Raw genomic sequence first — 22,751 nt, forward strand, 5'->3', positions numbered from 1 at the left:
AAACATCCCACATATGATAGACTGATCTCCTTAATTTCAGCTTTAGTAATTATTATTAATAATAAACAAACAAACAAACAAACAACAACATTAAGATCAGTCATTTTAAAACTTTGAATCTTCTGTGGTGGTATCAAAAAAAAGCAATAGTACCACAGCATCCACAGTAAGGCTTTCCCAAGTCTAATTTACACATTCACAGCCCTGTGCTCTGGAGGCTTCTTTATCCCTAGACTGTTTCTGCCTCATTTTCTACTTATTGAGGCAGAACTACTCTCCACCCAGCTCCTCTGAAACCACTCCAAATCGTCTGCAGGTTAATCTACTTTAGGTGGGCTACCTGCAGGCCAGAATATGTGCTTAAATGCCTTCTAAAACTGAGCCCTCATGGCAGTGTTTATGGTCCAGAAGGCCTCAAAACCAGCTCTCCATTTTAGAACTCTCTGTTCTGTTTTGCTCCTTCTCTGCTGGAGTCATACAGCACCAACTGGTTTCACCATCGCAGGGCTCCGAGTCGCCATCTGTTCGCCATGCTGTGGGACACACTTTTCCCTCAGGCAGCGGCTTTGGTGCTTTTTTCATGTTGTGTAGGAAAACGTAAATTGGGTACAGTGGCAGCTCTCGTGGTGCATATGAATGGACGCTGCTCAAAACTCCTCAAAGGGAACCTGGGTATTTTTTAGATTTCATGCAGGGAAGGGAATATTTTGTGAAAGGACTTGGCGTGCAGCAGGGAACATGTTCCGTAAGCTAATCTTAAATGAGGGACCAACTCATCCATTTTATAGCATATGCCATTATCCTGTTAGCCGTGGTGGAAAGTAATGGGGTACATGCAATTCATTACTCTGTTTAAGTAGCTGGGTTTTTTTGGACCTCTTAACTTCTACCCTACTAAGTTTCAGTATTACACATCCTACAGCATCTGATTGTTACACCAATGAAAGAACTAGCTGTTGAGAGGTTTAACTGAACTGAGGTCAATTAAAGTGTAGAATGTAGCAAATGCATACGGTATAACAGCAAATGGATACTGCAGAGTGTGTAATGCTAGCCAAAGTCCATCAAGGTTTTAAAACTCCTTGAAATGGAATGCAGCAGCTTGGATTGGCAATAAATCCACCATTTTACTACACTTTACTCATTCAAAACACCTTCTCTGCCTCAAATTATTTATTTAAAGTCAAATAGACCAGTTGTTAACTGTGCTGGCAAACTTACAGCCCAATCTGATTAAGAAAAACAAAGATCAGTTTGCACTTGATGCTCCTGAAAGCGAGACAGGAATGGAATAAATCAAGAGTGAGACCAAAATCTTTTAGCAGCAATACTATGAATATTGTTTATTTTTGTAACATATGAGCATAGCACAGAGAGAGTTAATAGGAAATCAATATAAACAGTTATGTACTTCATATTTATACCATGTTTATTACTGACTCAACTGGTTTAACACTTCAATTACATGAAATCTTAATTAGTGCAAGATGAATGCAATGCCACATTACCATTTGAGAAATGGTAAAGTCAAATCTGTAAAGCCATTTAACACCAACTCTAGAGTACACTTAGTAACTGATCAAAAGTGTGACTTCTCACGCTCACACTTTAAGTGATGAAACCTTTAGTTGTATGTGATGATAGGGAGCTTAAGGCAAGCAACCGCTTTCAGGGTTTGTCTGCACCCATCTACTGCACCCTGCTAAGGAGCAAAAGTAATGATTCTGACCAGATTCTGAAAGTTTTGCGATGCAACAAGCAGGACAGCTTGGGGCAAGGTTTGCACTTTGATTCAAATCTGAAACGGAACACCTTTAGTCATACAAAAGAGAATTACACATCGGTAAGAAAAGGTTGATTTTAGACACAGACCGTTAGTGTACAAAAGTAGAATTAACAATAATCAAATAAAGGGAGAGTACTGGTCATTTTAGACCAGATTCACAAACCCCATTACAGTGGAAATGTGGACAGTGTACGGCATGGCCACTCAGCTTGAGGTCAGCTTTAGCATCAAGTAAGGGAGTCCAACTGTGCTTGAATCGTCTCTAGCTGCAAACAGAAAAGAGAGAGAGAAAAAAGGAATGTTTGACAGTTTGAAGATAGGTACCGTGTCTGACAGAGTTAGCTGAGCAGTCAAGTGGAAAACTAAATGAATCTAATCTGACCTTGTTGTAGAACTCCAGCAGTTCCTGGTGGCTGAATTCCACAAAAACGTTCTGCAGATGCTAGAGGACAGACAAAAAGAGAAAGCGAGATAACAGCAATGAGAACCACAGCCAGCGCTTGTCAGCTCCTCATATAAAAGCCACTCATGAATTATTAGTACACATCTGTCCAGATAGTCAGTTTCCATCAGACAGACGAAAGCATACATATTGACCTCTTTATCAGCAAAATGGATACAGACAAAACATAAACAAGCAACTGAAGATTATGGTATGATAGTTACTGTTCCAAAACATGTCAAAAATTATTTATATAATATGCTAAGCACATTTGTTTTACTTAGAGAAACCATGGCACAGCCATTGTGAAGTTCAGGATGAAGGATGCATGTATCACATCTGTGATAGAAGTTAGCACTGGAGCATCTCTACGCAAACCGGAACAGAAGTGGCATGAGCTATGGGGCTGAAGTCTCTTAGGGGGAGGAATGTGTCAGCCCACATTAATGACAAGGACATTAATTAGACGCGACATTATCATCCATAATTAAGAGTAAAAGGGGAAACGTTATCTTTAGCAGGAGCCACTGGAGATATAGTGCAATATGTAGGGCATCTTGGACAAAGGCACCACAATATCTATAGGCTAAAGCAAACAGAAAAACAAAAATGTTCCAGCATCATGGCCATTGGGACCATACCATTCCAATCCTGGTTACAACATTAAATGTGAAGAGTTGTTTTGTTCTTACCCCAAACATCTTTCTAAAATCTGATGTTTGGGAGGGGGCAGTAAAAAAAGCTGCTTGCTGCAGTCTGAAATCTCAGAGAAACTAAAGCATCTGCAAAATTTGTCAGGATGCCCACATAATAACAGCCTTATCTTCAAGTCTGACACAAGTATGTCGCAATAACACGTTCCCCTATATCGTAACGTGGGAGGTTTTTGCTGCAAAACCAGGAGAGATGTGCTGTGTGTGCAAGTGACTTGCCTTTCACACACCAGGGATAAAAGCAAATGTGTGTCAGGAAGCAAGGGTTAAAATCCACCCCAGTGTTCCAGCATAAGAGCCATGCTTCATTTGACATATCTAGGTTAACGCTAATGGGTGTACTTTCCTGCACAGCCAAAATGCCGAGGTGAACCTCAGAACTCGGGAGATAAGCTTCTGAAAGCAAGGTAGCTTCATATCTTCACCCCGTGGTGGCAATCCCGTGTTCAAATATACAGCAGGGCCGAGACTATGAAAGTTGACGCCTTTGAGCAGCCATTGCGGAGGTTTATTTATGATGTCTGAATGAAACATTAATGACTAATGTTGATTCATAAGATGGCGGAGTCTGACATTTTTCATGGCTGAGCAAGTGAGGAAGAGTTGACATAAAAAGGCACTTCTCATGAATCATTTGGTTTTATGGGCCACAATTTTTTGCATCCTGTCAGTGAAATTCAGTGTATCCCCAAACAAGCAGGGCTAAAATTACTTTGCATGGAATGTCTTATTAATAAAAAAATAAAAAAAGAAGGAAATAAACTCCAACCACATCAACTTTTTGGGAACCTTTCATCCACAAAAGGCATTATGACGAGAAACAAATATAAAAGAGCGCTAAGGTGAAACCCTTAGGCGTGAGCAACCTCGTCTTGAGTATTTTTAGATCACACATTCTGAAAGCGCTTTATCAAGAAATGATATAACATATGGCGAGCAGAGTTGCCAGATGCAGTGACAGCTTAAGATGGAAATATATCCGTAAACAGGGTTAAGGAGCATTGTGTTAGTAAGCGTGTGTAGATTTCAAAAGTGTCTGAAGATTACTCCTCATGTATGAGATACCCAGCCAGCAACAGCTTATAAAATATTGTATGCGATATGTGCTGCGTCAGTGTAATATGAGCATTCAGAAAATACATTAAAAATGATTCAATCATTGTCTTCAAAAATAGGCAGTGGCTGAATCACCACCTGTGAAATTTAATTAGAGCAACTCTATTCAGCCTTAAACTGGTATTAAGGCTCATGTATGAAGAAACAGAAATGATACAAACCACTGCCAAAGTGAAAAAGGAAAAAAATGAATCAATTCAACTAAGCCACCTATTCCTGTTTATATTTTCCAAAGGACATATACTGACCCTGTGAATCTTTGTGTGCAATGTTGACCAAAGCGCAGCTCCCCCAAACATCCTTAATTATGAATAACCCCCCCCCCCCCCCCCCCCACCACAACCAATTCCTAGGTTAACTGGTTGCCATGGCCACCAAGCTCTTGGAAAGCCTTTTCTGCCGTAGTGTGCTGCCTGTCTCTGTACAAAATGTCAGTCTCCCTTTGTGTAATTGCCCTGCTGCTCTGAGGAATACATTGTAAAGTTTTGTTTCCATGTCAGTCATTTCAAGGTAGTGGCAGTTTCTCCAGGATAATGGCGAAAATTGGGAACTCGTGCAGGAAAATGGTACCCTCAAATAACTATGTTTAAAGGCAATTTCCCATTATGCCTTGTCCAACATTTACAGAATTAATAATATGTTTGCAGAAAATTGTTTTCCACCCCTCCTGTCCAAATGAACCTATAAAAAATGTGTTACTTTCTTAATTGAATGGTGCTCTTTTTTCAGCCCCTATGAATTGCTAATGAAACATGCTGGACGAATTTAATGAGCATCTTGCCTTGGTTTAGTGCGGCCTTATTACTGACATGATAAAATAAGCTCCGCATCCTGTCAAAGAGGAACAGTTCTCAAATATTTGGCCATTCACCATTATGCTAGCAAAGTACAAACAGAAGTGCAATTTATAGGGTCCAGACCTGGAGCAACAGACAAAAATATTAAAAGTTATGCCACTAGCTTTCATTGTTTGGTAAAAACAATGGGGAGGGAGGTCATTCCTAACAGAGGCAATGGACAAGGGGGACAATGGGTATCTCTCTGCAAAGCATAAATAAACTCAAGGACTGGAGCCAAAAGGTGGCTGCTTAGACATGTTGAAGCTTCTAAGGAATTGGGATCAGTCGAAGAGAGGCCAGTAGGAGGCCAGCAGGATGCGGTAGGAGACGTGCTAGCAGCCATGTGTGGATACAACGTGAAGCAGATCCAACTTTGAGCATAAACAGCAATCGGGTGGGGCAGCGTATTGACATGTTTTATTTCCTGTTTATTTCATACAGGGCTCAGTTCCAAATGCAGCTTCTTGAAAGACTAGCTCCATGCAGTTCGATTCATAATTCCACCATAGGAAATGCAGTATTTAAAAAAAGAAAAAAAAAAATCTTCTCTTCAATTTACTCACTGAAAACTCATTTATTTAAAGGAAAGCACATGCTGCAGAAAATCAAGCTCAGTTGTTATCTTCGCTGTAGGAACACTTTAGAGTAAACAGAGCCCAGATGTGATATCAAAAATATCCAATAGATGATGTAGCAGCGGGTGTTTTTCACACCTCTTCCCAGGCTACTGAAGCACCCTGGAGGTGGGTATGTGATTTCATGTGTTTTCAGCATTCAGAGAAAGGAGAAGCCTAAATCCGGACATGGAATCGGAGAAGCATCCATCCGCAGCACTGTCGGATTGGCATTTATTGAAAGCCAAGATGGAGTCAGTCTCCAGATAAATAGAATGATCCAATTAGGGAGAAGTGCATGTTGACATGCCAGGCTAGACGCCTGCACTGCCAAAGACAGAAAACAAAATGGCAACCATAATTGGAAAAAAAAAGCAGAGAAAATAGGCAATTGCACTGAGTACATGCAAGATCCATAGAAGACCATTTTAATCTGAGTAATGCATTCTCGGACGACCCTCTGAAGGATTATTGTTGTCTCATAAATTAGGCCACTGTTTGTTTAGTGGCACTAATGATTTCTCACATTTAATTAGATTTTCTCAATTCTTTTTGGGGGTTGTCTCCCATATGAATCTTATATTCAACGAATGGCGAGACCAAGTTTATCCACTGGCACATAAAAAATAATAATGCCGATTGTTGAAGTTTACACAAATGAGAAAGCAATGGGACATAACTTCTTACCTCGTGATTTGTTTAATAAAGATGAGGTCACCTAGGACAGGGCCAGAGCCTTTGCTTCTCCCTCATTACAATAAACCACATCCTCTGTTGTGGCTTTAGAGGGGGGGGGGTACAGAATCTGGAGCACTGCTCCAACAAAAACATGCTGCATGCACATCCGACTCCTGACCCGCACAATATGCATCAACCACCAACAACAGAAAACACGTCTTCTGACTTCATATTCGTCTGAGCTTGAAGCCTTCAGGGCATTTGTCTGGACATATTTTTTTTTTGTTTGTGAGCAACTGGAATAAAAAAAAGCCTCATTGTCCCACTGAGGTCTTGGTTTGTCCCTGATGCTGCCTGAATTCATGTGAGCCAGGGGCGATTTTCACACGGTTTTCACACTGCCATTCTGTACAGTACACAGTCGGAGTGCAATAACGCCACAGCACAAAGGCTGGGATTGTCCCCCAATGGCTCCATGCTCAAAAGGCGCGGAATGACAGACTTGGCCATACAGAGCACTCTTTCAGCCCTGGCCTCATCGCAGGATAGTGGGTAGGCCTCACCTTCCCCACTGTTTCTCCACAAACCAGCTTAGCATGGAAAAATAAGGAACAAGAAAGGCCTCTTCCTTCTACTCCGTCTAATAAGCCCAAATAATATGCAGAGAGGCTCCTTCAATGGAGCAGCACTGAATGGTATGAAACATGAATGGAGTGCTGAGCACTAGTTTAGCATATGCTAATACAACTAATAACAACAAGCTACATTTATATCCCAGACAATGCATTTCATTTCTCTGGACATATAGAATTGTACAGAAAGAGGGGCTTATTGTTTGCAGAGCTCAGCATTGAGAATGGAGCTGATGTGTACTGGTTTCCATCAAAGCACCAAAAAAGATTTATATTCTGCAATTTTTGATATTCAGAGTGAATTTCTATTTAAATATAACAGACAAAACTAGAAAAAATACAAATATCCCTTTACAAAGAGAAGCATCCCAGAAAAATCAAGAGTATTTTTGTTAGGATCAAAATGAAATCTGTTTCTGCTCAAGTATGTTATTTTCAGCATTCAATGAAGCCCTCAAATCAACAATTCTAACAAGCACATTATTGGATCTCATTTTATACTATTAGATCTTTACATCAAAAGCATCACATATGCTTTCATTCAACTTACTGTTTAAGCACTGACTGGAAACTGCTACCTTATATCAACAGTCCTTTTACTGTTTTCACTGCTGAGTTCATGGATGGACTAAAATAAAATGAACGTACTATAAAGCTTGTCTCAACATAACACATTTCCTTTAAATATTGAGAACATATACCAGGCCTGCTTGTCATATTCATCTTGTTGTCATGTCAAAGATGGGTAAACAAATGCAGTACAACAACCCGATTATACTTTATTACATGTCTGAACTGTTACTGAGGAAGTTATCAGCTAGTGCCTCATTTCTGCACATTTGCATTCATTCATTTCCATATTCTTGAGCTAATAATATGTATTAATTTATACTCCTCTGCTGGGACTTGGATTTCTCTATAACAAAATTAGCAATGTGAAATTTATTTCCAAGTTACATCTGCAAGGACTCAAATGAAAACTAAGTTCATCCAGCCCCTGGAGCCTTTACTGAGTTGATTATTTTGCTAACAGGGTTTCACAGCTGCACTGTTTTAAAATATCTGCTGTGTACTCACTGTGTGATGAGGGGAGGGTTTTTTTTTTTGGCTACTTTTTCTCTGATGAAAACCATAAACTCAAACCATACGCCTTCATCGAGCTTAGCTTGATGTCTTCCTATTGATCACAACTTGACTGAACCCTTTTCTTGCTCTCTATAAGCCCTTGTGGTTGAGACTCATTTTCAAGAGTTTGCTCATAAGGCTAATCTCTGCTCCACCACATCACAACCAGGCTGAGCAGAGCCGGAATGGTCTCAGGCTGCTTTTCATTTGCTGGGGAAAGAACCGGCTGCACTTGCCCAGTGTTGTGGCCCTTTAAACACGGCTTGAAGGGAGTTCAGTGCCTTGCCGTATTCAGAGTCTTGCCATGTTCAAGAGGACATGGCTTTCTCAAACCAGCAAGCTTGCTGGAGGCCTCCTCACAGTTTACTCACCAAAGACTCACACAGACACACAGACTAATCACGTCTGACACAACGGGTTTAATTTGTGGACAGAAAGTCATTGTCACATTTCCCCATTGGCAGTGAAAGCTCTGGATTGACGTAAATGAGGAGTAAATTGAAGCATTTGGTACCTCTCCTATTATCCACAAATAGTGTAGTTCAGTATTTGTAGTCCCTATGTTTTATATATATTGGAAGTACTGTGTTGAAAAGAGACAACAATTTCATGCAGGGCTTCTTTATACCATGTAAACATGTTTGTAAAAGAACTCAGCATTTTCATATTTCTGAAATTCGGCTTCATGTATCCCAGTGTATTTCCATAAAACCCACTTATCCTGTATATTTTCTTCAGTATTTCTAATTGTAAAAAGATATTTGATGTACTCATATCCACCACCCTTTTTCATCGACAGTGTGCTATTCCTCTGATCTACTAGTTGGAGGCCACACTTCACAATTCATTACTGTTTGTTTACTGTGACGATGGCCTCAGAGGACAACAAGCTTGGTTTGAGAAGCTTCAAACTATGCAAAGGCATTCGCTTTTCCCATCCCACGATGCAATGTATTTCCATACTCCAGTTCTCACTAAGGATAAGTCTCCCTCATTAAGCCCTGTGCTCATGAGGAGATTAGCGGCTCATTAGCATATAGGAGGGCCTAAAACTAATCATTCGCCAGTTCACAGAATGTAACTCCAAATCTATAAAGAAGCATTGAGGGAATGTGAGGTCTTCTGTGGTAGAACAAGCTAAGAAATTGGCTAGAGTTGTCAATTTCTGAGCAAGTAGATGTTCTGATCTCTCATGCTTGGTTAACATCTTGCATTAATAAGGGTCTGGACTCATCCACTTCTTCACAGTTTTGGCCTGGATATTATGCCAAGACCTGCTGCTGCACACAGGAAGGGAAAAAATCCTTGTCCTAATTAGGAGAGAGTTACGAGTGGGTAGCTCTACAGGACCCAAATACCATAGTAAAATTCCATTGGGGAAAATGCAAAATCTTGTTTACATCTGATATCGACAGGAGCTTTTGACACACTGTGAGAGTGGCACTTTACAGCCAATTCTGGCCCCCATTCTGATGTCCTGCATCCAGAGGGCCTTATTTAATACCAATCACTGCTGTGAGGTTTGAACATGTTGGAAATTTTAAACATGAGCCTTATTTATATGATCCTTATCCATCAGATGCACTGTGGTTCATTCCAATTGGTAGGCTGCTGCAGGTTTACTTAGTTAATTACAGAAATCATTAATATTTCGTAGTTATGGATTATGTCCAAGTTCGTTTCTTTGAAAGTAGGCCAACATGTGCCTTGAGTTCTATATGTAATACCCTATAGAATGCCAACTGAAGCCTAACATAAATTATGTAGCCCAGACTGTCGTATGACACACTTTCAGTAAACATGTCTGAAGTCAGGTGCATTAAAACCAGCCTCACATCAGTCTGCCATGAATTATAGAAGCTACTTATGGTCCAATGCCACGATAAAAATAAAGTCACTGTCAGTTTATTGTGCCCTTCTTGTTGTTATAGTTGGGGGTGTATTTATATAATATTTGCAATGGAGCATCTCCATCTGAAAATTGAGGTCTGACATTAAACCAAAGCTTAGGGTGAAATAAATACTCAAAGTGTGCGGAGGAAGATGCCTTAAGTAAGGCACTTTTCCACACAAAACTGTGACTAAAGGGATTGTGGAGGTTTTTCAGAAGAGTTAGAGGACTTCCGATCTCTGTAATTACCAGGGGCATTTTTTGGGACCCAGTGAACCTTATCTTTTCATTTTGCCGCACACCAGTAGCTTTTTCAAGGGTGTGAAAGCTTGGAGCTTGGAGTCTTATCAAGAACTCACAGGTTCACTGCTATCCAGTGTCTACAAACCCCATCAAATATGTGAACAGCTCATTCCGGCACCATAACAATGGAGTTGACGTATGCATACGGCTCACATTAATATCTTGCCCAACAAAGACATAACTCCACAGTGAGAAATGTATTTCAACTGGCTTTAGGGAAGGCAGTACAAGTAAGCATCATGATATACTACCTACACTGATGATACGGTAGGCTGCTATTCAGTCACAGAGTCTGGTTAATGGTGTTTTTTTTAAAATATACATGAATGCATACATACATACATGCCTAAAGTACAAAATTTGTTGTATTGCAAGACACATTATGGATCAATAAAAAATGTAAATAGACAACATTACTCCTGAAATATATATCACTCAAAATGGAAATATATTCCTATAGCTGCTTTTCATTTGCAAAGCCACAGTCAAATTGGAATTGAGTTGGATCTAGGTAGAAGAACTGCCATGCCAAAATAACTTTGATTCAACCTCAGGATGTGGAATATAGTAACCTCTTGCTTAGGGTTACAGTCTGAGACATATTCATAAGCTCCTTACATGCTATAATACATTTCCCTTAACTCTATGAAGAATAAGAAGAGTACTTCTTGCTTTCGGCATGTAAAGTCTGTACAAATAAAACACACAAAGCCTGTGTAATAGGATAAAGATATCAAATATTCATAAAAAAAAATGTTATGCACTGAATGAAGAAGAGCATACATTTAGTAGTATTAGTAGTAGTAGCAGCAGCACTGTGTCATGTTTTTTTTTTTGTACATACTTTTTGGCTTCTTTAAGAATGCCTCTAGAATAATCAAAGTCAGTGATACACAAATGGGTGACAAATTAAAGGAAATACCAACATAGTATCCTAGTGATGTATTTGAACATCACAAACTACCAGTATAGATTCAACAAGTCTGATAAAACCATGATGGCAGCTCATTCCTCAGGTAGAAAAATACAAGATAAAATATCTAATGTATCTGTCTAGAAGACCTATATGTTTAGGTGAGAATCAAGAGGTCAGACACATTAATTTAGGGTAATTCTGCAAATTATATCTCTATGAGATGGAGTAAGCAAAAATGTCACATTCAGAATGATACATACAGACTCTTTTGTTAATCAAAGTAGCTTTTATAGCGGGCATGCTTGGAATGTGACACCCAGAGTATTTAAAATTTGTGTCACTTGCCAGAATGGAAATCAGGAAAAAAAATCTATGAAAAATAGTGAATTAATGGGGCATGATGTTTGGTTGGTGGGTCTGCATTGGCCATGTACATGGTAAAAATAAAGAACCCCTGGTCTTAAGGGATGCTTGAATTCAAACTGCCATCCTACAGTGTAACAGAGCCACCAGACTCCATCACTGTGGTGGGTCTAGCATTCATGTCTTTACAGTTCTGCTAGGGTTCACCACACATTATCCACTTAAAAAAATATGGTAGAAGAAAAGGATGACTCATTTGACCATTTTTTTAAACATTTTTGTAGGCTAGGATATTGCCCATGGCTTTTACATCACTGAGCTTCCAAATGTGAATGTAATTAGGTTTTTATTCACTGCATCCCTACTCTAATTTCTCACACTTTTTTTTCCTTATTTAGTCTGATAACATACAGCACTGACATTCTGTGCCCTGAGAAACAGCTGCTCTTCTCCATTTCACTTACATATTATTGTTTTTACCATCTAAATGCAAATGTCACTTTATACACTGTTCCTATTTAAAACATTTGCCAGTTAAGTAGATCACAATTGGCAATCTCCTGTCATGTCCCCAGTAACACTCTTTCAAAATCACTTCATCTCTTGCCATTTTAATAAAAGTCCCATTCCTAAAAAGTCTGAACATTTTGTGAAATGCAGAAAAAATATGAATATGTGATTTGCTTATTCTCTTGAAGCTTTTATTTAAAGAAACCACAGGTAGTATTTTTGCCTTAGAATTACAGCTTCAAAATCATTGTAACGCTCCTCTGACCTGTACTAGGGAGAGTAGGGCCTCTGTTGTTTGAACTCCCAGCAGGATCTTCACTATGTAACGTATGGAGGAGAATAGGGAACCTCCCTTGATTTCAGGATAGTGCTGTCCGGGCTCTGGGCTCCCCAAAAATACCAAATCTTACATAATGTTCCTAACAAAACGACAAAAATATACAAGACTAACATGACTGTATTGGGTATATATATATATATATATAAAAAGAAATAATTAAAAAAAAGTTGGGGGACATGTTTACATCATATTGAAGTTTTGCAAGTGGGGTTTGCCCATTCTCCAAGATACACCATCAATTTCCAATAAGATACCAATCTGGACAGCAGGATGGTCAGTGAAGCATGCACACACTCTACGTCTATGAAGCTACATTGCTGTAGCATGTGTAGAATCAAGCCAGGCATTGGCTTACTGAAATAACCCTGGGCAACAGGGAGAAGATGTTGCCTTGTTGGCAGCATATGTCTCTCTACAATCCCAATATACACCTCAGAATGAATGGTACCTTCAAACACATTCAATTCACCCATGCCAAGGGCACTGATGCACCTCCATACTATGACAGATATTGGCTTTTCACCCTAGGTGCATCGCCAGTCCATCACAAGCATAGCACACACACTCTCACCCACATTTTTGGACACTTAAATAGCCAATCCACCTACTAACATGTGTTTTGGACTGTGGGATGAAACCGGATCAACTGGAGGGAACCCACACAGGCTAGGCACATCACAATGTTAATAAAATAATTTTAAATGATGTAGTACACCAGCCTGGAAATATAGTCACTCACCTTTCTCCACAGACTCATTCAGGTTTTTCCCTTTAATTTGCCATCTGTCTACAGGATTTGAAAACTGAAAATATGAGTAGTGACAGTAGGGCATGTGAGAACTCATTTACCATGACGGATACCAAAATTGTTGATCATAATTATACCAGACCCTCTAAGTAACAATGGTGTGACTGTTACATGTAACAGTATATACTGAATGCTGAAGAAAAAAAAGAAAAAGCTGTTTCATTTTACTGTCCTTGTACAATTTTCTCAGGACAATTATACAGCTTCTATTTCCCCCTTTGTGCTCACCCAAAGTTTACAGTTCAGCTCACTTTAGCGGCTTTAAACAAACTTTTCCTGATGGTGGGAGTTATATAATCCAAGGGCCCCTGGACCTTCAAACAGGTAAACAGCCGCAATGAAACATTAAAAATCCAGTTAAATTATTGAGAAGAACTCAGCAAGGCATCACGATGAAGATGGCATATTTGCCTGGAGATGCAGATAAAAAGAAAAGCAGAAGGCCAAGCTAAATCAGCTCCCCTGTCACACACTAATATGCCTTGTGCTATCAATATAGACTAGATGCCTCTCTGAAGCTAAGCTGCACAGAAAAATGTGTTGTACATGACAGCTTGAGAAATACATACACTCTTCATAAGGAGCTTTTTACACTAGATATTTCATTAATGATGGCTTCCACTTCTGTTTCTCAGGCTGTGCGTTTTTAACACGTTTGACCTACAAGTGATCCCAGAACACCATCTATCCTGTAACTGCAGAAAACTCAGGTCTAATACGAGAAGACAACCAGAAAAATCCCAAGACTTCGAGGGTAGGCAAAAATATAAAATGATGATTATGTTCTGAGTTTTGCAATGAAGCTGGAAAGGACAGCCAAAGATTAAAATATGAGCTCAACTTGTATTAAGTATACACATACACACTGGTGGTTTACAGGTTCTTTCTATGTGATCTACACTTTTATTTTTATTGTAAATGTTGATTTGGCTGGTCCATGTATGAAATATCTTAACATTGCCTATAAAAACTCAAATGCATAACTGTGATGTAATCTTTTATGAGAGTAAGAAATAGAGTTGAAATGTGATCTCCTCCCCTCATCCATTCATCATCCCATGTATACAACAAACTTCACAAGCTTCCATTATAATTTTCAAAGTGGTCTCAAGGCCTTACATAGTTTGAACTTTTACAGAACACCTGCACATACCTGCACACTCTGGCCTTTGATCCTTGGTTTGATTCTGATTTGCTCAAGTAAGGAGATAAGTTGTGGGCTTTTGTCTGCAATCTCCGCATCAAACCGAAAGTATGCATGGGAAATCTGACCAGACATTGATGCTACCCTGCTGCTGCAAGGATATCTGCTCACATTTACTTCAGCTTTGCTCAGGCAGAAATCTCCCATCTCTCAAGCATGAGCTGGATATCCAGACTTGGCATGCGCTCTTAAAAATAAAGGTTTCCAAATGGTTGTCGGCTTAGACATATGGCTCTGGGAAAAAACTTTAATTGGCATATAATCTGCAGTATGTGAAGGTGCTTGAAAATGAAGTTGTATGGCATTTCTTTCTCATGAAACAGGTTCTTTAAAGAACTGTCCATTTGAAAGGGTCTTTCAAGAAGAAACCTTGTTCCCCAAAGAATCCTTTTGGCACCTTCTTATAAGAGTGCGTCTGATGGATAGTAATTCAAGGGATAGAGGAAATGGAAACCTACAGCCAATGTTATGACGTGACACAGTAAGTAAAACGCTTACTAGGTCATTTCATTGCACACCGTTTTTCATTGCGATGGCTGAGATGGCACGCTGCGGCAAAAATGACCACTTAATGCTTTTAGTCTCACAGTGCTAAGCTAAGCATCAATACCATTATATAGCTTTGATTTTGATAGAGAGGGGCCAAGGGCAAGTTAACTATGGAGCACAGCTGAGGAAACGTGGTATAGTCATACAGCTGAGAGGACGAGCCCCAAATAGTGCGCCAGGAGAAAAAGAAAGCAGGCCAAAGTGAACTGCACCTTCTACCAAGAGAGATGATGATGAAAAACGAGCTTTGCTGTTTAGAAATTCCTCTGTGAAGAGTAACTGGGTATCTTCCGTCATAGCTCATAAGGACATCCGAATAGTGGAAGGAACCAAGCCTCAAAAACATGTTCTGTTTTTGTGCACTTAATGTAATAAAGTAATAAATCATCTCAAACACACAGGCAGCTCACAATACATTTCACACATCTATTCATAGGTTAGACCTAACTTTCATTCATAAAGCCATGGACCTCACACTAGCTGAGAATGCTGTAGTTATTTGTAGTTGACCTGTTTCTGTTCTGATTTCAACATTTCCTCTAAAGTGATACATCAAAGATCAGGTTATGAAAAACGCATCCTGTGGCACGAGAAGCCCTTGCAGCATCACCTAAGGCTTTCCACACAAACGTGGCAGTGCTCCGTTCCATTTCGCATCATATCTTATGTGGTGAGCCTTACAGGAGAATGACATACTGATGCTGCATTCTCTATCTATAATTCATCATCCTGCACCAAACAAAGGCCTGAGCTCAGGGTTTGATCACACACGCAAAAGAGCCCTGCAACAGACAGCCCTGAGCTTTTTACTCTTTTGAAATTCAACTCTATGACCTTCGTGTAAACCCATTTAAGTGCACAGGTGTGCCCTCTCCTATCCATCATAAACCTGCTTTTAGTCACAGCAGGGGTGTGAGGGGAAGGTTTCTTGTCTCCGTAAAAGTTGCACAGAAAACACGGAACTTCTGAAATATGGCATGAGGTCATCATTTTTACTTACCAGGGTTTAGCTACCACTGGCTACATCTTGTAATAAACTGCAAAGCTCTGTTTTTTGGGTTCAGCTAAAATGAGATGTTATTTGGAAAACATTCGAAATGCACAACAAAACCATTCAGTTGCAAATTAAGCACCGCATTATAAATAAATAATTTATCTACACTAGGGATGGGTGGTATAGACATTTTTCATACCGTAATACAGTGACAAAATAATATCTCGGTATACCGTGGGGAAGGGGTGCTCTGTCAGGCTGCGATGAGCCTCATTTCTTTGAGCACAAATTCGAGTGAATTTAGCTAAACATAGCCCAACAGTGCACACCGACACACGCGTTGACGATACGGGAGAGCAAATTTCAGCAAGTGGTGCTGAAGCAATAGAAAAGTTCGAAAATAAACTAAATAATTTTTCAGTGAATTGAGCCTCAAAACATACATATTTAGAGGATAAAGCCATATACCTGTGAGCACAAAGTCGGTGGGCTACTGGGCTTGTGCTTTTCTCCACCCGTTTTCAGACCGTGACATCAGCAGTCATTGAGCTCACACAGCACCCCCTCCCTGTGGCTCTCTTAAATGAACATGAACATTTTAGGGGACTTACTGAACCGAAATTTGACACACCACACACGTCGTCATAAATACTGCCCACATTTTAAGATACCGTCCACATGTTAAAATACCTTGGTATACGGTATTATCGTTATACCGCACAACCCTAATCTACACTTGCTATTGAAATGCTATTTGCTTAAAGATCACGTGAACACCTTATCTGTTACAGGTAAGTTTTAGCTTGAGTGACAGTGAGAAAGAAAGTGGGACAGTAGGTCTCCGTTTAAACGGACTGTTAATAGCTCCTTATCAAAAGCTGATCAGAGATGAGGCACGTGCTGGTAATGTTTTAAGAGCACTGTCAATCTCTTCTCATGTTAGATATGCTTGACATGCTACATATGCTTGAAAAAGTTGTTTACAGTTATATAAAAATAAACTGCTTTGCAGATTTGTGTATATACTGTTTCTAGTCTGAAACTAGTTTTCTGTAGGCTTCAATTTCTAGGAAGCTGTAAACAAAGAACTGTAGACATTTTTATAATATCTGAGCAATCTGCATAGCACTGTATATTAATTTACAATTTTTACCCACAATGTCACATATTCAAAAAGTCATGATGGAATTTTGGACACTCCATTTAGTGTACCATACCTTCTTTATTTTCCCTAAATACACTGGAGGTGGGGGGAGGGTGTGTTTTGGCATCACAGCACGGTGCCTGTAAGCTTTTCTATAGTATTTTTAGGACAAAAACTCCAAAAGAATTATCACAGGCATCTTGCAGTGTGTTCATGATGATTTCATATAATACATATATAATAATATATTATAACAATCATTACAATGGTGTCATCAATACTAACCAATTCTCTATATTATTTTGTTTATATCTTATATCTTTTAATGATGCAAATAATTTAAAACCCACAATACATACAATTTCTGGCCATTTGTTTAAGATAATGTTCACCATATTTAATTATTTATTGCTTGAAATATTAAATAGACAAGGCAATTAATTACCAGGGGTGAGCTATTGATTTCAAGGCTGGGATCAGAAGAATGATGAAAACATTTTACATTTTAGAATAAAACACCTTGATTAAATAGCTTCTTAAATAAAAATCCATTAAAAGGTTCACCTCTACGAATCAGTGTGGCACAACAGATCCAGGTGATAGGCATCAAACCATTGGGTAATTTAACCTTTAGATTTATGCGTACTACCCACAAAGTGTAATAACATGTAAATGAAATCAGTTGGAAATGTCAATGTTGGGTGCTCAGTTATTGTATTTCAAGCAAAAAAATCAATATATGCACCCTGCTGCCAATTATTACAAAGTTATACACACTGCACTCCTAACAATTTAGAATGAAAATGTATATTAATTTACTGCAATTCACATTTTATTATAGCAGATGATTAGCCTGCCAGGTTTTTTATTGTTACTCTTGATTTAGAGCTTATTGTGAAGCAAACCCCTGGGGAAGGGAGCTCACTGAAATTAGGTAGATCAAACTCATTGTGCCTGAGAGGCTCCGTGCAATCAGCCATCCGTCTAGCGCCTGATTAGGTAACTTGGTCCTATGCAGGTAGCTATGGCAGAAAGTTTTTCCGAGAGGGGGAATGGTGCTCCAAATCATATCTTTCAAACATCCACAACAGAAAATGGACTTTTAGAGTTGCTTGGAGATTGAAATGTAAAACTCTTGCAAGATTAAGAATCCATCCATAATGGCTTGTCAAAAGCCACTGAAACCAAAACAACAGCATATTATGATGAGCATAAGCTCCTCATCCAAACACTAATGAGAAAGCTGCATCTGCCACCAGCATCGGTAGAGAACAAGTGAAAGAAAGAAGGCATAAGATAACACCCTCATATGCATTGAACGCCATTCATGACATCTATTTATACACACACTGACTCATCTAGCAGTAAAGAGACAGCAGGCATCATAGAGAATAGAAAAGATGCCTCACCCGCTCTGTTTTTCCAGCTTGTAAGCAATGTTGACTACAAGAGAAAATGCCTGGCAGAAATACAACGGGTCTGAGGGAGCGGGCAGACCAGGATAGAACAGCAGCCCAACCTTCTGTACGTTTGGAGGGAAAACATACAGGGAATAAACAAGAGCGGACACTTACGGGAATTGTGGTGCAATTTGTGCAGTCTTGGCAAACATCTAAGCAAAATTTACTATAGATCTCTGAGGGAAAATATTAAAAAAATAAATAAAATAAAAGAAATAGAAAAGGCTTGTGGGGTGATGTTTAAAAAGCAAAAATGTGCAAATGTTTCCTTGTAAAAATGCACAATTGTTATTAAAATTAAGTGTCAATGAAACTACAGAAACTGAGCATTCTGACAGACAGGTATAAGCAAATACAGACCATTTTTAGAGATTAAAACAGCATTGGAATTCAGATGCTGTGGCAGCAAATAAACAGTCTTTAGTTAAGCTTGTTTTTTTATTACATAGTAGGAAATTCAATTAAATTAGACTAATGTCTTTTCGCTATGCTGCCCTGACATACCATGACATTCATAACGACGACATGCCAAATGACATTCCTTCTCTGCTAAAAACGTCCCCTCCATCCATTTTGAAACACTATAGCTGCTGAGAGAGAGAGGCTCATGGGCGGCTATTCATAGCAACAGAAACCTCTCTTGTGTGGTAACTTCAGTGATTGCCTAGGCACCCTTTTAGATCCCTCTGGTATGTCTACACTGCAGCCCCTGAGAGCTAGAGGGCCTCGTCCATTATACTGTACAGATTGTGGGAAAGAAGAGGATTCAAACAATCAAGCCATCTACAGCTGCACCCGAATCCTTGTGCATTTAGCCGACGCGAGTGTTCAAACACGCAGCAGACTGGTGGTCAGGAATAGGATGCATCCCTTCCACCTGTGATGATGTGAATCAGCGAAGACACGGGCCACTGCCAGCAAAGTTTCAAATTCATATGTCACTTTGTCTTGTTTGTACACAGATGCATTACTACGATCAAATATTTTACAACATCACTACACTCTCCAGCACGAGGCTCGTGGTTTAAAACAAGCCCAGATGCAGCTGCTCATAAATAAGTAAGTTAATATCAAAAACATCCTTTCATCAAAGTGATGGATTTCAGCACCACACTAATTTAACTGTCGAACAAGAGCAGCAGTACAGGCAGATAAAAGCCTCCACTGATTGGGAAAAGCAAAGTATGCAGCCTAATCCTGGTTTTGCAGGCAACCCCTGGTTTGTCTTCGTGCTGATCAGTATGCAGACAAAATATGCAATACTTTTCGATTACATTCACCAACACGAGGTCTTTCTAGACTGGGCTTCTGCACAACGAACTGTGACCAGGCCAACAGAATGGGATTCAAACTGAAGAGGAAAAAAAAGGAGCATGGCCACGAATAAAGATGTGACATCATGCACGGATGCTCGCCACTGGACTGTGGTAGTAAACAGAAGGATAAAGAATGCCACAATGGACCCAGTCTACAAGAGCCCAGCAGAGAACGCCATCCAGTCTCCCTGGCAAATGGAAACAAAATGCTTGTATGGAGCATCTTTAAACAAACAGACCAAGACTTAACACAACAGAGCTTCACTGTGCGACTCGCTAATGTGTCAAGAGGTTTTTCTGGGTTTGGCCATCATATGATGACAAGGTATATTTATGTTAAGAAGGTGCCAATTAGGAACTGTCAAAATCATTTTTCACTCCTGGAAGTTTCCTTTCTCTCTTTTTAGCTTTGCGTGAAAGTTGCTGTTGCTGTGTTGTTTACGTCTAGCGCTGAAGTGCAAGCGCACATGTTTTGAAAGGTTATGATCATGCCGTTTATTCGCAAGTCAAAACGGGAGGTTTAATTACATTCTTTATCTCTAGGTGATAATAAATGAGGCCACTGCCTTCGCCAATGAGACTTGCAACAAAGAGTTTCGCGCTCCTCAGTGGCTGAACCCAGAAAAACAAATTAAAAGAGGGAGAAGCTTTCATGTCAATTGTGTAGGTCTGATGACAGAATTAGCTATAGTCCCAATGTTAACAAGGCATATAACGAGTAAAATAAATAAGAGAAGCAGAGAAAAACCTAGCAGTCACAACTCAGTATGAGATTACAGCATTATTTTTCAAAATCTTGATGTAATAATTAGGTTAGGGATATAAATATTTTAGACGTGAATTAAAAATTCATAGCAATCAAAATCAGTTGCAGTTAGACTATTATATAACCTCATTAAATGATGCACTAACCGGTCAACGATCTTCAGTGTACTGTCCTATCAGAGGGCTAGATATAGCGCAGCACTTGAAGACGCGTCAGACAGCTAAAACTGCAGGAAAGTAAACATGGATCTGTCACTGAGAACATTCCCTATCAGCCAAAACATGTCTACAAGAAGTGGAGTATTTTATAGATCCTCCCCTGTTTTGTAGTTCTATTGTGGACAAAGCCTGATGAAGCCTTATCTCAGAGGAAAAGGAAATGGGAGGAACACTCAGATGTCCAAAGCAATATCAAAGTGCCTGATTATTTTAAGGAGAACCCAGCTGTTAACTGGTCAAGATAAGAGCAAGACTGTGGAGGAGCTGGGATTATGCCTAAGGGACTACACTGATGAAGCACCTTGCCCATCTTGAGTGAATTCTACAAAGCTGCTAGGTTTTCCAATCGATAATGCACAGCTGTCTTCTGCCATCCCTTGCGCCTGTTTCATTTTATAAACTCGACCGCTGCGCGCAGCTTGTTCAGATTTTCCATTCAATACATAATACTTATTGTGGCCACAAAATTGCAGCCGTGTGCAATACTCAAGCTATTCAAAATACAAGAGAGTTCAGGACATCCAGCACACAATTTAACCCAAACAAACAAAGTATGCTTTCACTCGAGTGTGGAGGATATGGAAAAACTGAGCAGTGCTACACTGCAATTCTTAACATATCCTGAAGCCAGGCAATATATGGTTGTCAAAACGTCAAGCCTTTTCACCATCATTAGAATGCCACTTCATGCCCTTAGTAAGAAATATAACCAACAGGTATTATACAGGCTCACTGCAAGAGCACCACCTTGAATCCAATACAGGGGGACCTGAACATTTTGTAAATTTGAATTTGTCTGAGCTAAGATGAAACATATGGTCTGCTTCATTGGACACACAAGCAAATCAGTGTCCTTTTTTTTCCCTTTCCAAATTAACACCTTGGCAGATTGCTAATTTCAACATGGCTCCTTAAGACCATCCATCATCCGAACAGCTGTCGCTACAGAAATTCTCTCCCAAAAAAGGAGGCAAAAACTTAGTAATAGAGTTCAAAGATTTTTTTTTCTAGGAGACAGAGGAAAGTTAGGCTGATTTATGATGGAGAAGAAAGTCAAGCCATTTTGTTCAACAGTCCAGAAATCTATCTTCATAAATCTTAATAGCTTTCTGGCAGAATATAATGTAGTGATATTGGTGTCATGATTGCAAATTATCTAAAGATCAGTACTGGAAAAATAGCAATCTCTAAAACTACATCATTTTGCAATTAAGGTTCACATCACTTTGCTTTTCAAGGTTTTAAAACCAGCAGAATAGATTTAAGGACTAAAGTACACAATTCTACCAAACCTGCCTGCTCTTTGATCACAAATCCTGAGAAAACCTAATGTAAACATTTTATTTAACTTGACTGAACAGTTACTTAAACCACAGACCTCAAATTAAAGAGGATGTATGCTCTCGCTTCTCAGCTTAAAAATGTCAGACATCCCCAATTTTGCTATGTGGCAACAGTGCCCCCATTTGGGTAGCTGTGGAAATGTCATGCAGCACACGGTTCCTGCCATTATCTTGGCTTGCTCCAGGCTTAAAGCTATCAATTCCCAACAGAAGCCTTGTAAGTGGATTTATTGTGAGGGGAAAATGTTCTGTTCATATTCTATTAGAATTGGGGTGGGGGCAAAATACATTTTGTCTTCTTCTTGCAGTGAATACACAGTTGCCATTCAAATATACCAAACTGCCTTTAAAACTCAGTAGTTATACAGAGGACTTGAAAAGGAGAGAGAAATTAAAAATATCTCAAGTTGAACAACTGGAGCTGCACAGGCAGCTTACAGCGAGACAGAGGATTATGTTTTTTTTTTTCCTCATTTGTTAATCTGCAGGCTCAGATTATGCCTGGTTCTTGGCAATTCAGATTGTCATGGATAAACAAGGCTATGTCGTACTGTGCAATAATAATACCTAGAGAGGCAAATTCTAGCAGCCACAGCCTCGAGGGTGACTTTAACGAGCTACTCCCCTTACACAGCTTCTGTTTTTCTGTGTCAAGCAGGAGAAATGAGCCTGAATTTGCAT

General features: G+C 39.5%; 1 protein-coding gene across 1 annotated transcript in view; it reads right to left on the reverse strand.

Annotated features, from left to right (window-relative positions):
• Positions 1-1,326: 1,326 nt before the first annotated feature.
• commd10 (COMM domain containing 10) overlaps positions 1,327-22,751 on the reverse strand; it is a 29,727-nt gene continuing 8,302 nt past the window's right edge. The window contains exons 6-7 of the mRNA XM_066644520.1: positions 2,169-2,228; positions 1,327-2,052 (exon numbers count right to left, since the gene is read on the reverse strand). Coding sequence (XP_066500617.1) covers positions 2,014-2,052; positions 2,169-2,228 — 99 coding nt within the window. The 3' untranslated portion in view covers positions 1,327-2,013. The remainder of the gene's footprint in view (positions 2,053-2,168; positions 2,229-22,751) is intronic.

Source organism: Hoplias malabaricus, chromosome 14, assembly GCF_029633855.1.
Source record: "Hoplias malabaricus isolate fHopMal1 chromosome 14, fHopMal1.hap1, whole genome shotgun sequence".
Lineage (NCBI taxonomy): Eukaryota > Metazoa > Chordata > Actinopteri > Characiformes > Erythrinidae > Hoplias > Hoplias malabaricus.